This window comes from Theropithecus gelada, chromosome 1, assembly GCF_003255815.1.
Source record: "Theropithecus gelada isolate Dixy chromosome 1, Tgel_1.0, whole genome shotgun sequence".
Taxonomy (NCBI): domain Eukaryota; kingdom Metazoa; phylum Chordata; class Mammalia; order Primates; family Cercopithecidae; genus Theropithecus; species Theropithecus gelada.
In genome coordinates, this window is record NC_037668.1 from 168431089 (window position 1) to 168449236 (window position 18148).

The 18148-nt window shown below is 34.4% G+C and overlaps 1 protein-coding gene across 1 annotated transcript in view; it reads right to left on the bottom strand.

Annotated features, from left to right (window-relative positions):
- Window positions 1-17184, bottom strand: part of CRB1 (crumbs 1, cell polarity complex component) — a 150788-nt gene extending 133604 nt beyond the window's left edge. The window contains exon 1 of the mRNA XM_025397744.1: window positions 16906-17184. Coding sequence (XP_025253529.1) covers window positions 16906-16975 — 70 coding nt within the window. The 5' untranslated portion in view covers window positions 16976-17184. The remainder of the gene's footprint in view (window positions 1-16905) is intronic.
- Between the last annotated feature and the right edge of the window lie 964 nt (window positions 17185-18148).

Below are 18148 nucleotides of genomic sequence, written 5' to 3' on the forward strand. Positions count from 1 at the left end.
TCTTTTCCTCTCTTAAGTTCTATAGGCTCCTTTGTGAATTCTCTTTTCTCAGTTGTCATTTAAAATGACTGCTTCTTAGGGGCCCTCTTCCTTTTTCCCTGTGGACTCTCCCCTGGGTGATCCCCAATCATCAGATCTTTACTTGCTATGTATGGATTGATATCTCCCAAATTGTAATCTCTAGCACATCCCTCTTTCCTCAGCACGAAGGCTATCACACTATCTGATATCTCCATTCTAACTCAACTTGCAAACATACTAAAGCTGGTCATCTTCATCCTGTACTCCCATGCAGCACTTTTCCCCCTGCCATTTTCCATACCTCAGCTAGAAAGCTGATGGAAGTACTGGCCACACAATCGACCAAGCCAGAATCCTCAGGTTCATCTTGGTCCTTTCTCATCTTTTCTTAACACATTCAATTAACCAACAAATTTTGTGGACTCTAACTGCCAAAGACAACTAATATATGTATATTAGCACAACTTAATATTTTTTAAATCTAGAAAGGAACAATTAGGAGCAGGTAATCAACATGAAGAAAATCATTAGAAGGGGAAAGAGTACAGCATGGATATCAGGAATGTTGGACAAGGTGCAAACACGGGACAGAACTGAGATTATGGCAAGCAGTTGATGGAGTTTCAGATGACCCATGCCACAAGATTCAGTAGCCCAGTCATAGGAAAACTAGAGCTCTGGATTAGAAAAGCCCAATATAGCAAGAACAAGGTAATAAGAACAAACACACCTAATAGGACTGGAGAATAAAGAGAGGAAGTCAATCAAGGAGGAGACTTGTGTATTAGTCTGTTTTCATCCTGCTGATAAAGACATACCTGAGACTGGGTAATTTATAAAGAAAAAGAGGTTTAGTGGACCCACAGTTTCCCATGGCTGGGGAGGCCTTACAATCATGGCAGAAGGCAAAAGGGATGTCTTATATGGCGGCAGGCAAGAGAGAAATGAGGACCAAGTGAAAGAGGTTCCCCGCTATGAAACCACCAGACCTTGTGAGACTTATTCACTACCATGAGAACAGTACGGGGGAACTGCCCCCATGATTCCATTATCTCCCGCCAGGCCCCTCCCACAACATGTGGGAATTATGAGAGCTACAATTCAAGATGATATTTGGGTGGGGATACAGCCAAACTGTATCAACTTGGTTACCAGATAAATCAGTTCCTAAAAGCCTGGGATTCCAATATCAGATAAATGGGGTCTCAATGGTAAATCACTTCACTTTATTTCTGAAGTCTATCACTTTCTTCTTACCTGGAGATACAACTGACTTCTGGATCTGTAGCAAGGCAGTTTTGATACAAGAAAAGATGAAATAAATTCAGTGATCTAATTGAATAATGCAAGTAGAAATTAAAATGTACTGTTTACTATATTCCAGGCATAGTTTGGTACTTTCTAAATCATTTACCATGATGATATCAATTAAGCTTCATAAAATAGCATAAGTACCATTATTATTTCCATTTTATAGATAAAGAAAGTGAGGCTTGCAAAAGTAATTTTCTGAAGCCAAACATCTGGTAAGTAGCAGAGGTAGAATTCAAGGCCTGCAGTCTGGCTTAACAGCCCCTTATTTTATCTGTGATGAAAAAGTGTTTCTTGTTAATATAGCTATGAACATTATTTATGCCTATATTTTGCAGATAGAGAAACAGTCCAAGAGAGATTTAAGCAATTTGTATTTTGTAGTTTAGACAGTTCTAGAACTCAGATTCTCCATTCTAGTGCTCATATTTTTACAGCCTTCTTCTGTCTATAAAATCTATTAATGAGGGATTACGTATTACTTCGTCTTAAGAGAAAACTTTTTAAAAAATCTTAGAAGAGTTAACATGTTATCTTTCTTAGACCTAATAGTAGAGACCAAAGTAGCCCTCTTCCAGCTGTGTGATGCTGTGTTTCACAGTAAGTCTGGCTTTTGTCTTTATGAAGACATAATACTTTATTAGGATCATCCTACGTACACCAGGTCTCAGGCAGAAATAAGATTAGATCCTCAGCCATATGTTGCACTTAAAAGAAAATCTAATTCACAATCTTGTACAGTCTGACAAATATCTCCATTAACAAATCTTAATCATGTGGGTGGAAGAAAGGAGGGTGACCAAAATAAAGTTGCTCAAATATATTTCAGCTATTAAATGCTGCAGTGCTACAAACCAAAGGCTTGAATTGTGCCATTCCATTACCGGTGAAATATAAACTACAAAATATACCATGATGAGACACACAACTCAGTGATACTGTGAAGTTCTTAAGTGTCTGGTTCCACTCTTTCTTTGGCTTAAAAATGTTTTACTGCCAGAATCTTTATCCTACAAGATAAAGCCCCAAGTTACTTCTCCAGGTTCAGCTGCTCTAACCTGTTGGCTATCCCACACTGCTCTCAGTTGTCCCTATTATACTTTTGACCCTTGCTCTTGCCTGCCTCTTGGGATTTGATACATTACTTTGGTTTTCAGCTTTGATCCTTAGGACTCAGGTGTTTAGCACCCTGATGACACAATCCAGCACCACCCTCACTGAGACCTTGGGCCAGCTGCAAGCTGGAAGGCAACAGGACAGCATTTAAAGACCATTGAAAAAGGATTAACAATTCTATAGCCTGCCAAGAGGTTGAAAAATGTTTATAATTTTATGAGAATTTAGAGTTCTTACATATCATTTATGAAAAAAATACTCCCCTCCCAAAGACTCAAGGAAAACAAACTTAGGTCATAACTTAAATGCAAGCCTTCCAGGACAATATAGACAGGAAAGCAAAGAACTGTATGGAATGAAACTTGCAATGTTGTATGTACATATGTATGCATATATAATGCATTATATACAATCCAAAATTTCAATGAAGAATAGCAAGCTGTCCAGGAATGTGCTCTATTAAGCACTATGCATGCTAAGGACTCTGGAAACTGAAAAGACAAATATATGTGGCATCTTGAAATAAATACAAAATCTCTAGCTAATTCTGCTTTTACTGTAGAAAGATAACAGCATGAACTAATATCCAACAGTGTCATGAATTTTTGATGACTGAATTGAGATAAAAATCAAATGAAATTTTATCATGTACAGTAATTTGAAGCTATTTTGAGTATAAGATTTTTGCAGTAATCACAAACATTAATTTGATAAAACATGTAACCAATTAATGTTAGAAAATTAAGGAAATACTGAAATATTAAATTCCCCAATGTAATTAAAAGCTAAAATAAACTACTTGCAAAGTGCCATATGTTTATTATCCCATAGTGTTGAATAAAGTAAAAATCAATTCATTACAATGGGATAAAAGACACATGCCCACTCACTTATATATTTAAATATTTTCATTATTAACATCTTTATTTAAATGGAGTTTTAAAAGACTATATTGTCCAGGAAATGAATTATCTTCCATGGAAATTTAAATATTACTAATTAAGTTTTAAAATGTTGTCATCCTAGGTCTTGAAATTATTAGTTTTAGTACTTATTACCTATTCAAAAGCAAATTTACAAAAGTTGGACTAGTCTGTGAGATTGTCATATAAGTATAAAATCGAGATGATTAGTGTCCACAGTATATTTTAGTTTCATTTCTCATTTTGAAAGCTATTTGTTTTAAAGAAAAATTCTTTCTTGATTAGAGCTCATTACAATTAAAAATACATTTGCATTTAGTACCAGAGAGCCAGGCACAAGAAACATAATTTCCTGTAAAAGCATGTCATTTCCACACAGATATTTTTACTTTAGTGAATGGATAATTAACTTCTATTTTTAGTGAGAGGGCAAATGTACGTAAACTTAAAATCCTCCCATTACAAATACTCAGAAATAATGAATCAAATACAACAAATATTATTTAAATATGTAAGTGAAGGAAAGGGAGATCACTAGGTAACACAGGGGATGAAAGAGTTGAAAATCAGCATGACACTCAATGTACATTCATACTGTGTCTGTCTTGTTGGCTGATAGAGGGGAAAGGAGAAGAGGGAAAAATGGATCCCATGCATCAAGAGTTTGGTTTTTAATGGTCATGGAAAGGAGCTGGGGGATGTGAAACCGAGCTGTTCAGGGAAAAAGAAGGCCTAAAAAATAATCTTCCCACTGTCAGGGATGTGGTGAGCAACAATGAAGCTAATAACTTCCTGTCCTTTCACACCTTACCTCTAGAAAATCAAAACCCTGAGACTCTGCATCTATCCCATTTACAGTACCCATATGACCTGAGATCCTCTTCCCTTCAAACACACACACACACACACACACACACACNTAAATGACCGCCCCCCCCGATGTGTTTATTTTACACATTAAATTTTTTAATCCAATGTCATATATACAATCTCACTGACCAATGTACTTTACAAAATATGATCATATATGTCAGGAAACAACGAAAGCATAGTGAATTAAATAAATGTTTGAGTCTTCATAAATATGAGTTTACCAGCCATGAACAATTAACAGTGAAATATCCACTAGGAAAAGGACATAATAAAAATTATCCTTCTTTAAAAAAATAGTTATATTGATGGCAAGGACTACAACTGACCCTAAGAACTAATAAAATATATTTTTGTGACAATCTATCATCTAAGCAATTCCAGTATGAATTACTACCTTTTAGAGTTTTTTAAAAAATGCCTTAAAGAAATGTACTTGATAGAATACATGTTTGGTATGATATCTGGATTTTTTAAAGCCAGTTTATTCCCAAAGCTCATGGCTCTCTGAATTCTATCATCTGTCACACAACAAATTCCCTTTGAGGGTATATAGTATGTTGATATTTGAAATTATACCTGCAGCACATGTAGCTGGTGATGAATACATGCTAAATTATCTTTAAAACCTGTATTTCTTATTGTTTGAGAAATAGATTATTATTCACAGATGGAACCTACTTACAACCTTGATTGACGATCTTTTCACTGCATCTCTCTCCCTTATGTTTTTCTGATTTACGATTAACAATTAGATTTACATTAATGCTTCCCTTCATAAAGCCAAAAGTCTGGATGCAGAGTTTCCATGCTGTATCTATAGAAGGCTATTTAATTCAGAAGGACCAAAAGTTTTAAATTGTCCATGGTCTTATGAATAATGACATTGGTTTTTCCAAATTCTGACCTTCTGATATGGTTCTGTGAAAACTACTTACATTAAAAAAATAATTTAAGCATCTAAATAAACAATTCAGTGGCTTTACTTGTGCACTCCAAGCCTTAGATATCTCTGCAAAATAGAAATAATAAAATTTTCATCACAAGGTTTGAATTAAATGAGATAAACTTGTAAAAACATTCAGCCTAATGTCTGACATAGAGAAACTGGGTAACAGAGATTAGTTGTATCTGGTAGGCAAGGAAAGCATGAATCATAGACTACTCTAATTTTAAAAAAAACTTTTAGAGATGTATTATCTCCAAAAACAAAGAATATGAGAATAAAAGGGTAGGGAGCAGTGGGCTGCTTTCACTATTGACATTGAGTCCCTCTATATAGACACAATTGCATATTTCCCAGCCTACAGAAAAAACTACGTTTATGCAAACTTTGCCTTAGTTCTAGAGCTATTCTGAACTTCAAGCAGTTCATATAGCTAGCCTGCTAGCTGAAGCAGCTGAGCAGAAAGAATTAAACAGCACATATATTTCCTGATTTCAGTTGCTCCACAGAGGGGTTGTTAAAAAAAAAAAAAAAAAGCCAGAAAACAAAGAAAGTTTTGATATAATGAGGTTAGTGAAGAGAACACAATTTATATTTGCATCTATAATTGAGTTTATAATTACAGAAAGTAATGCTTTATTTTATGATTACTTTAGGATAAATTGTAGAAATACAGTTGATACTATAATGGGTAGGCTGTAAAGGCTTCTTTTAAGGATCTTAGTCTGTGAAAGTATTAAGTAGCTCCTTGCAATATTGTGTTTGATGTAATTTTCAGGCACTGATACATAAAATGTAAAGCTTTACATTTCATTTTTCCTCTCTTTCCTTACCCAACCTCTGGTATAGGTGCTAACAATAAGTGAAATGAGGTTAGACAGAAATAGGAATTCCTAATCTACAAACTGTGTACGCTGTTTGCCAAATCTAAGTTGACCTTAACCTCAAAATATAACTACTTTCATTAGGGCTAATAATTTCGAAGCAAGCTTGATTATATTTTCTTCCGGAAAACATTTCTTCATAGATAAGACTAGTTTTATTTTTCAGAATAAAATTTCTACCTCTATCTACATGTGAAAATAGTAGCCAGATCCATGCACAGACTTCTGACATCATTTTAAAAAGTAAGATGATTTTCTTAGGCAAAAATGTCTGTACAGCCTTTTCACACATGCCCACCCCACTAGAGTGTACACGCCTGGAGAACAGTGGACCTTGCTCATTTTAACTGCTTAATATATAGTTGCTGAAATAATATTTTTGTCAAGTCTTTTAAATTTCTAATATTTATTTTAATGGTTATTTAAAGAAATTTGTTTATAAATTGATCCCTGGAAGCTGGAAAGAAGAAAAAAGATGGAGTAGAAAACATTATTTGTTCCAAATATTTTACGCCTGAATATGGACTTTAGTCCATTGATGTCAAGCTTAGCCACATGAGCTGCTTTTGTTAATGAAAGGTGAGCCAAACTGAGGTATGTCAAAGCAAAGCTGAAGCTTTTAAGAGCTATTATATACTTCCTCCATTACCCTTTTCCCTCTGCCATTAAAACAGCGTTCTCTAAAGGGGATTGCCCCTTCAGATTGTGTCCTAAAATGAATGTCTTAATCTATTTAGGCTGCCAAAACAAACTATCATAGACTAAGTGGCTTTATAAACAAGAAAATTTTTGTTGTCGTTCTTGTTTTGGAGGCTGGGAAGTCCTAGGTCAAAGCACCAGCAGATATGGGGTCTGTCCAGGGCCAACTTTCTGGTTCATAGGTAGAGGGCCATCTTCTCCATGTGTCCGCACATGGTGGAAGGAGTAAGGAATTTATTGGACATCTCTTTTACAAGGGCACTAATTCCATGTGTGAGGCCTCCACCCTTGTGACCTAATCCCCTACCAAAGGCCCCACCCACTAATACCACCGCTTTGGAGATTAGGGCTTCAATATATATATTCGTTTGAGGAGAGGGAACAAACATTCACTATAGCAATGAACCATACAAATGAGGCAGAGCTGCAGCCAACTTGCACGCAATATGTGGTGGGAACACGATATGCACCTTGTTGTTTTAACACTAAGACTTTGGGTTTGTTTTTTGTTGCAATATAACCTAGTGGAAGCTGGATCATGTAGAGTGAGGTCACTAAAAACACTCTGCTCATCAATGTCTACTATTCAATTAGAATAATCATGAAATCATAAAATGTAGGTCTTGAAAAAATGTGGTAATTAGATAATATAACCCCCTCACTTTACAAGTGAGAAATTAGAGACCTAGAAAGTTTAAATGATGCATTTATAGATACATAACTAATTGTGGGCCAGAGCCAGAATCTGGATTCACTGACACTACTCATTTAAAAATTAATGCTGAATATAAATATTTATTCTTCAGCTATATTAAAAGAATAATGGATAAGGAAAATTAAAGACAGAAACACAATAATAAGAATGCATCACCTGTGTGAAAAAGTTATTGCGGCAAACCAACAACTGATTATTTCAATGGTGTTGCTTAATTTGTTGAGGTAATTTCATTTTCTCTCCTTGTATTCAAAACTACAAATTTGAGACCATCTGACCAGACATAATTACTTGTTGTACAGAGCTGGTCTCTGTGCAAAGCAAACTGAATTGTGTTGAGATTGAACCATAAACTCAGCCTCATTAGCACTCTGCTCTCACTAATTTGCCTAAAGTAAAATAAGTATTTAAAGGTTCCAAGAATTCAGAATGTAGAGAAAAGAGTCATCCATCTGGGAATTATCAGGACAATTACGTGGAGAACCGAAAGGACTACACAATGAGGTTAATCTAGGTTACATATCAGTCATTCCTGCCTTGGCAGATTTAGTCACAAGAGTGGGATAGTGGTTGAAATTATAAACATTTTACTTTGAAAAAATTTTAAAGGTAGAATGAAAACTTTTATTATTTAGGACTAACTGTTTTTTTGAAAAAAAAAAAAAACAAAAAAACAAAAAAACAAAAAAAACCTCCCAAACCCTGATTTATAGTGTTTGCCAAATTCCGTGATGAAATTACTTCCAGTGTGGCTGATTTTAAGCCACCAATGCTTTAATAACTGGCCTCTTAAATTCCTCAGTGTTTATCTTTTGGAATAAATAAGCTGATGTGAGCTTGTGGGAGGTTTAGAATCTGACAAACTTGGTTTAAATCTCAGTTGTATTCCCTTGTAGCTGTGTTTTTAGTACGTACCCTAGGCTGTCATTTGCTTAAGGTGTCCTAATGGGCTTAATAGCTACTATGCAGTATTGTAAGAATGAGAGATATGTATTGATTGTAAGAATGAGAGATACTTATAGTAAAACTCCTGACACCTTTCCTAATTTGCCCTGTTTTACTCAATCCACTTCAGTTATGTTGGACAGTTTACAGTATCTCAAACACTATAGGCACACTCCTGTTTCAGGGTCTTTGCACTTGCTATTTTCTTTGTCAAAATATTATTCACTGTGATATCCTCACGGTCTAGCTGCCCTCTGCTACTCTTATTTTGCTTTCTTCTATAGCACTTTTTTTCAGCTCACGATTACATGATTTACTTATTTATTTGGTTTTGTCTGTCTTACGCCACTGAAGTACAAATTTCACAGTATCAAGGATTGTGGTCTCTTCTGTTCACTACTGCACCCTTGGAGCCTAGAACATTGTCAGATATATAGACTTACGGCCCTCAATAAATATGTATTGGATAAATCAGTAAATGAAAAAACTATGGAAAAAAAGTAAATTTTAATATTTGTTAATTGTCCTATCTTAAGGCTAGGGACAACTAACTTTACCTTGGTTACCTCTAAAATCAGTAAAATTTATGTTCCAGCCAAACCACTCAACTCCAAATAGTCATGCTAATGGGATACAGCATGACTGTATCTCATACTGCTGTATTCCACACTATTATTATTAAAAGTACACTGCCTTGGATTTTGCTTTTAATAGAACTCTTCTGAAGACAAAAACCAGGAAATATAGGACAATCTACTTAACATGTTGCATCGAAACTTTGAAGGAATCACTACTTTTCATTAAACTAGGAAGACACTAGATGACAGATAAAGAGTGCTAACCATAGCAACCAATGTGATCTAATACTAGATGACTGAGTACCTTCTTCCTTTCAGAAATTTTACTGTTTATTGTTAAGGCAAAAATATGCAAATAAAATAAAAGATGATATTTCATTAATAAACACAACAAATAACACATGCAGAGTAAAATAACTTGCAATCACTTTTTGAATCAATAATAAAGGAAAGTAATCTTTTGGTGCCCTAAGTAAGAATGCAGTTTGTGAAAAAAAGTAGGTTAAAGAATTGAACATTCAAATATGGAAGACAGCTAAACTGTTTGTCATGAGGAAATATGAAAGCATGTTTACACCTAAATCTAGTGCTATTTTACATATTGATCAGACTCTAAGTTAATTTCATAGGGCAAATTTAGATAGGAGGAAATTTCTGAACACTTAATTCAAAGTAAAAGGCTGAATATGTAAAAGGTAGGGACAGTGTAAAGAAGGGGAAAAAGAAGAGAACAATGTGGGCACATTGTTTAGCATAATCTTTCTTCTACCACATGGTAATATAAGGATATCTATATCATGTTTCTTGAAACATAACAACTATTTACTCCACAAATATTTATTGAGCACTTAAACTATGTTAAAAAAATCCATTGTAAACCAATTTTACCCAATAAAAGTGGTATTAACCAAGTATTTTTTTAAATCACATATCAGAGTTTTATTCATAGTAGATGTTTTAGGTTGAATTGTGTCCCCAAGGTATGTCAGAGTCCTAACCCTCAGTACCTGTGAATGTGCCCTTATTTGCAAATAGGGTTTTTGCAGATGTAATCAAGTTAAGATGGGATCATTAGGGTAAATATACTCCAACATGACTGATATCCTTAGAAGAAGACTAGAAGAGAGGTAGACAGATAAAGTGAGAACATCATGTGATGATAGTGGCAAGACTAGAGTGATGCAGCTGCAAGCTAAGAAACATCCAGGACTGAATGACACCACTGGAAGCCAGGAAAAGGCAGGTAAGGATTCCAAGTGGAGTCTCAGAGGAAGCAAGGTGCTTCTAACCTTTGATTTCAGACTTTAGCCTCCAGAGCTATGAGAGAATAAATTTATGTTGCTTTAAGCTACCCAGTTTGTAGTACTGTTACAGTAGCCCTAGGAAACTAATATAATAGCCCCAAACTGAAAGCAACAAAGGTGTCCTTCAGTAGGTGAGTGTTTAGGCAAACTGTGGTACATCTATATAATGGAATATTATTCAGTAATAAAAAGAAAGGAACTATCAAGTCACAAAAGCACATGGAGGAAACTTAAATAAATAAATTTGGATATGTGAAAGAAACTCATCCAAAAAGGCTACATATTATATGATTCCAATTTTATAACATCCTATAAAAGACAAAATTATAGAGACATAGAATTATCAGTGTCTGCCAGAGGATCAAGGGTGCAGAGAAGCAGCATAGGAGAGTTTTAGAATAGTAATTATTCTGCATAATACTTTAATGGTGCATTTGCCAAAATGTACAGAATTTTACAGTACAAAGAGTCAATCCAATTGCATGCAAATTTAGAAAATCATTTAGGAAATCAAGGAAATCCCAAGAAGTAATTCAGACTTTGACACAACAATCTAACTGCATTACAAATGTATGAAATAATCTCACAGAAGGTGTTGGGGAAAAACTGTTCACCTACATAGTTTTGGAAACAAGACTCTGAAAAACTAAAAACAAAAGGAAATAGGTATAAGTACTGTACTTAAACAGATAAAGTTGTTTCCCATAGGAGTATGGGTTAACAGTCTAATACTGCTATATATGTATACTGAATTTAAACAAGTGAATAAATGGCAGATAGTGGAAATCAGGTTTCTTACTGTTGGAACTGGAATTTATAGACAAGCAAGGGGAGACAGCTAGAATGATCCATGTGAAAATGGAGTTAGAGGCATCAATATGAACTCATATTTGGCTTAATACAGACAAGCACAGATTGACATGTAGAGATATTTATAGAAACATGTATATACATAGACTAGTACACAGACATATTTCTGTGCTTTCAGCTGAGATTGCCTAAAAGACCTGACACCCCAGCAGCAACAAGCACACCTGACATCCAGATCTTGGTTTGGGTTACCATTCTCTAATAAAAGGAAACAGGGCTCCTTGGAGAAATGGTGGTTTATGGTAGGACTGGGTCAGGAAATACACAAGATCAGTCTGAAACAGACTGTAGCACCAGAAAGGAAGAAAATCCTTTTTTAAAAAGCACCCCACATTGATGGGGAGTATGTCAAAAGAAAATAGGAGTCAACTGAAAAGAACTCCCACAGGCCAAAGCTGGAACAATTTGAGTAACAAAATAAAGTAGTATTGAATTATAACCCAGAGTATAAAATAAATGTCAATAAATTCATACTGATACAAATAAACCATTGAATAAATAAATAAATGAAAGAGAAGAGCCAGATCTCCTATGCAGAAGAATTTCAAATAATTTATGTAAATTTTTCCCTCCAGGAGAGTGATCATAACTCCAAACTTCTTAAGTGTGGGCTAATATAGTGACTTCCTTTTTTAAGAGTACAGTATGGAGAAGAATAAAAGACATAACTTTACAGTTATCAGAGAAACCTGATAACATCACCTCCCAGGTGATTAAGGTCAATATCAGCAGTCATATATCATGTTGAGTGTATAAATCATTGATAATATTATTGATATGATGTTATGAGGATAACCCTTTGCCTTTGTGGTCTTCATTCTAATAGCCTATAACTCCAGTTTCACCATGAGGAAAACGTAAAACTAACCTCAATATTGGGAGAATCTGTAAAATACCTGGCCAGAACTCAAAACCTTCAAGGTCACCAAAAACAAGGAAGGCCTGAGGAACTGTCACAGCCAAGAGGAACCTCAAAATACAAGACAGCAAAATGTACTGTGATATCTTGGATGGGATACTAGAACAGTGAAAGCACGTCAGGTAATATCTAAGGAAATTTACATAAACTACGTAGGTGAACAGTTTTTTTTCACAACCCCTCTGTGAGATTATTTCATACATTTATAATGCAGTTAGATTGTTGTGTCAAAGTCTGAATTACTTCCTGAGATTTCCTTGATTTCCTAAATGATTTTCTAAATTTGCATGCAACTGGGTAGACTCTTTGTACTGTAAAATTCTGTACATTTTGACAAATGTACCATTAAAGTATTATGCAGAATAATTACTATTCTAAAAGTCCCCTGTGCTTCTTCTCTGCAGTCTTGATTCTCTGGCAGCCACTGATAATTCTTCTATAGTTTTGTCTTTTATAGGATGTTATAAAATTGGAATCATACAATATGTAGCCTTTTTGGACGAGTTTCTTTCACATAGCAATATTTATTTAAGGTTCCTCCATGTGCTTTTGTGACTTGATGGTTCATTTCTTTTTATAACTGAATAATATTCCACTATATAGATGTACCACAATTTGCTTAAACACACTCTAACTTTTTTTGTCCATTTGAATTTCAGTATTTGATATTGTGAGACCACGAATTATAATTTTTGAAAATCATCAATGATGAAAAAGAAAGCATACAATTCTCTAGAAAATCTCATTTGCCTAAGAGAAGTATCTAACAAAAGAAGCCAGAGTTAATTCTGCTGTGTGATGTAGGAAACCCTGGGTAACCTTCACGGAGTAGTGACGATTTTACTGTAAACTGATGAGATTATTTCACTTATGAAGAAGCAAAAGGATACCTTTTTCTCACACTAATAATTAGGTAGGCACTTTACAAAATGCCGCTGCAAGGATATTAACTTACACAGTGAAGATCAAAGTTTTCAATGTTTCTACACACGTAGAATTTTAAGAGTATGTGATTACTTCCTAATGATTAACATCAACCTTCTCTGACCTATTAAGCAAATTCAGTTAGTTCTTATTTAATCTCTATTTGTTCTTCATTCTTTTAGGTATATTAGAAAGTACTTTTTAAAATAACTCCATTCAAATCAATTACTTAACAATTGTTAATGGTTTTTAGAAGACTGGATGCTACCCTAAATTCTTTAACATTATTCTAGTAACTCTAAAGTAGTTTTGTCCAACCACATTTTATTTACATGTTGTGATCATACTTTAAATGTAGATAAAAACAGTTACTTTTAAATTAATCCAGATGTGGCATTTACATTGAAAATATTCAGTTTTCCCCCAAATATAAAGGACTAGAGACATAGACATTACTTTTCTAATTCATGGCATGGTTGTTTCTTTAAAACTCTTCAGGACAGATTCATACATTGAGGTCCCAAAGAGTTTATTATAAAGTACTCTCATTATTTAAGACAGTCTCCAAATAATGGATCACAGGAGAGTCTCCCTCTAATAAGTTTCTCTTTTAATACATCAGAAGCAAAAAATAATAGCTCTTCTTGAATTATTAAAATTTAGTTGGTCCCACACATTAGAACCAGTTTTGCAAAATCATGGAACAGGTATGAAAACAATCAGGACACATTCATTGCCACTCCAAGTTAGGAGAATGTCTACCTGCTCAGGAACAGAAAGTGAATGTCACTTCCTGCACTCTGCTCTAATATTCCTCATGTCACATGTCCTCAACTGGAAGGACATAAAGGTTGATGAAAACAAAAACAGCATTCCCCTGGTAGCTAAGCAAGGCAGAACTTTAGATACAAAATACAGTATGGAACTGGAGGTGATTATTGTCTCTTAAATTTAAGGGAACATATTTCAAAGTTCAAAGGAAGAATCATTGATTCCTTCAACTAATATGATATTAATAACTGAAATTTATTTATCCCTTTCTTTTTATTTCTTGAGACAAGATGTAGCCCTTTTGCCCGGCTGGAGTGCAGTGGCAGGATCACGGCTCACAGTAGCCTCGACCTCCCTGTCTCAAGCAATCCTCCCGACTCAGCCTCCTGAGTAGCCGTGACTACAGGCACATACCACAATGCCCCGTTAATTTTTTATATTTTTTTGTAGAAATGAGGTCTTGTTATGTTGCCTAGGCTGGTCTTGAACTAAGCTTAAGTGATCTCGTTTCAGCCTCTCAAAGTGCTGGAATTACAGGCTTGAGCCACCGTACCTGGATAATGGACATTTCTTTGTTTGCTATTATGTTCCAAGCAGTGTCTTAAAGCCCTTATGCATTATCACTTCATGGGAGTAACTACATGTAAGTTACTCCAGAGCCAGATCTCCAGGTTCACATTCCAGATCCACCATTCACTAGCAGTATGGCCTTGGACAAATTAATAAACCTCTATGTGCCTCAGTTTTTTCAGCTGCAAAATGGAATTAATAATAAATTCTACTTGACAGGGTTATTATGTGTGTAAGAGTGAACAAGTTATAAAGCTCATATTGTTTCTCTTTTCTCCTAAATAATCTCATTGAAGAGAAAGATTTTATATTTAACTATAGTTTATATTTAACTATAGTTATTTTTAATATAGTTTATATTTAAATATAGTTTATATTTAAATTTAAAGTTTAAATATAAATTTTATATTATAAATACAAAGTTTATATTATATTTAAATATAGTTTATATTTAACTATTCTGATGATTCCTAGCATCATTATGTAGTAGGTTCCTAATAAAGATTTATTGTGTAGGTCAGAACGTCTGTCACCTGTATTTGAAATGAAGAGCTAATTAAATTATAGGTTCCCAGGATCTACTATAAAGACACTAAGTACCTGGGGCTAGACTTGAGAGGCTACCCATTTTAACCAGGCATTCCAGCTGTCTGAGTTGCCTCAAAGTTTGAGATACACTGGTATAGTGACTTGAATCTTTGTTTCATCTTCTATAAAATGTGAATTACTATAATAGTATCTATCTTATAGGGTTGTTACAAGAAGTAAATTACATATAGGAGATAGAAAATGCTTAACACAATGTCAGCAATTTTTACTACTATATATTATGTTATTCACTTGTCTGGAACACAGAATTTATGTCAAGAATACTAGGTGATAAGAGTAGAAAGGAAGGCTCATGCTAGATAGCTGAATGTTTTAAAGTCAGGTAGGAAAGAAAAACTCAACTAACAAGGTCTAAACTACATGTTTTGATTGGGAAGGCAATATGATTATATCTTGCCAACAAATATATTAACACAGACAAAAGTCTACCTACTTAAAAATGGAAGAAAATGAGACTTCAAATTTACTTTTTTAAATGAATAACAATACTGTGCTGGAGAACAAATCAAATAATTACAAAGTATTTAGAATCTATCAAAATTACCTACTCAAAGAGAGCAAAAACAAATGATATATATGTAAGTATCAATTCATAGTCATTATCTTTTTAATTAAAGATATCACATATTCATTTCCTTTAAAACAAACTGCAGCAAACTCTAGGAATTTTCATATATATTGTTGCATTGAATGACAAAGCTCTTTGCCATAAAACGCACCATAAAGTCACTTCACATTCATCTTATGTCTTATTTTTCTCCCTTTCTCTTCCTACCTGCACAACTAAACACAGCACTTCTCTTCCTCATTCCTCATTACCTGGGGCTCACATTAAGTTTCAAGGAGGGTAGATAACTATTTAAATAACAACTCCTTAACAAATATATCTGAAAAAATTCCTTTGTGCCTGTGTGTTGCAGTCAAGTATTTTACTGATCATTTGTTTAAAGTTTGAGTTGGTTTTTCTGTACCTGCCATCAGCTACCTACCCATAGCATTTACTTATTTCTTCACTCAGTCTCTAATATATGTTCAACTGTAAACCGTACAAGTAACAATCTCACTGGTGCAGCCACAGAAGGTGACCCAGATTACACAACACTGTGTGCTAATGCCAAGTTGTCTTGTTCAACGGCAGCTGCTCTATGCTTTGCCTTATTGATATTCAGATTCAACAGACACAAATCACATGGCCCCTTTGACAAGCACACACTCTCCCTGTCTTCGTTTTAAACGTGTTCAATAGCTACTGTCCTTCATAAACACACTGCTGGGGCCATTTGGTCTCCTCTGATTTTCTATCCTGCCATAGAACTGACAAGATTATCTCAGAAACATTGCTCTTGTTTCTATTTGGGGAAGTTTGTGGAAAATAATATCTTCATTTATAAAACAGAAACACATAACAGTAAAAGCCCATTTCTCTGGTGAAAGAAACACTTTGAACCATTACTCTCTGGGAAACATTGAGGCTATCTCCTTGATTATGAGAGCAAATGTTGCAATACAGAGTTATTTAAAAGTGAAGATAAATATATAGTACATGGGAATAAAATGAAATATAGCTTATGAATAACTTCCTTTTAAAGGATATCAATCAGTAAGGGCTAAATCTATTTTGTAAAAGTGTAAACACAACAAAATATCTTCTCGTCTATGTGACCATTTCATTCTCCAGCTCACTACTACAAAGGTTACAAACAAAATTTCTGTACCTGAATACCTACTGGAAATCATAGAATCTTAAAATTGACTGTTCACATTAACTGGTATCACTGATTTCTTTAACACATGACACTTAAAAAAACAAATAAAAACTTCCTTTTTAGCATTGTATTTTATAGAACATGTAACATTATCCATTGTTTGTAAGAAATACAATAAGCCAGAAATAAACCAGGAAAAAATGCCCAAAGTGGGAAATGCTTACTTTTTATGTAGATGAGCAGTGAAAAACTGAGGTAGAAGATGAGAAGGTAGTTAATATTCTTAAGTGCCATGGTCTTATTTACAGAACATCCTCTGGTGTGTTGCTGGTGGTCTGGTCCCAATCCGGCTCCTGATCCCTGTCTGTCTCAGAGAGGAGCGGGTGCCTCAGAATCCCCAGGTGCCATCTCTGTCCCACCCCACTTACAGCTCCTTCACAGAAAACACAGGGACTTAGATTCAAAAAGCAGTTTGTGCTTCTTAGCATCACTTACACCAGAGGATGGGGTGATTTTTCAAACCTGGTGCAGATTTTTTCAGGCTGGATTGGATTCATTTCCCCCCTCAAGCCTTTGCTATGAGTTTTTTTCTGTTAATGCTGTCTCCTCAAAAGGGCCTACATTAGAATAGTGTCTTCAATTGCTCTCAATAGATGGATTAATTTCTGATAACTGTCTTGCCACATAATTATGATCTGGCAACTTTTAACGGAATACCGTATGTTCTTGTATATTTACTTTCATCTTCAGAACACAATTCACAGACAAGTAATCTTTTCTGTTCATAAATTATATTCCCACAACTCAGATTTCTGTTGTTTATAAGTTGGGCCAAGACAGAAGAAAACTTAAACTATTGCATAAAATGAACAGAGTTCTGGAGATTATTCAGGGGTAGATCTTGTCCATAAGCCCAGAGCTCATTTTATTCTTGGTTCATGAAATTATATGCTCTGGGATTTCTTGAGCTTTTGTTTTACTATAATTGATGAATGTAAACATGTTTGCTTATTTAAAAAATACACTTGTTTTAAATACAACGATATTTTCTCAGATTAAATTGTTGAAGTCCTTAAAATTATATTTTTATTAGACACCATGAAAACATCCATTAATTAAAATCAGAATGCTTTATTTTCTAATTGGTGTTAGTGCTAGTACAGAGCCTTTTCCCATTGTTAAAACTGTTCACTTTTACTCTTTAAAATGCAATTTCTATGGCTTATTTTTACAAAGCTTTATAAATCTGCCAGATGTTTAACTATATAACATATATTTTGAAGTCTTTATGTTTTCTGCCCATGTCTCTAATATCTTGATAGTCAGCTTAATGGTTTTTATTAACATTATTCTCTCACATACTCACAGATTTACTTGCTAAAATAGGGTTTATCCTTTTAAAATTATTTAATTTTTATAGAATTCATGACAATTATTATTTTTAAAGATTTTTTCCTCCTCTCATGC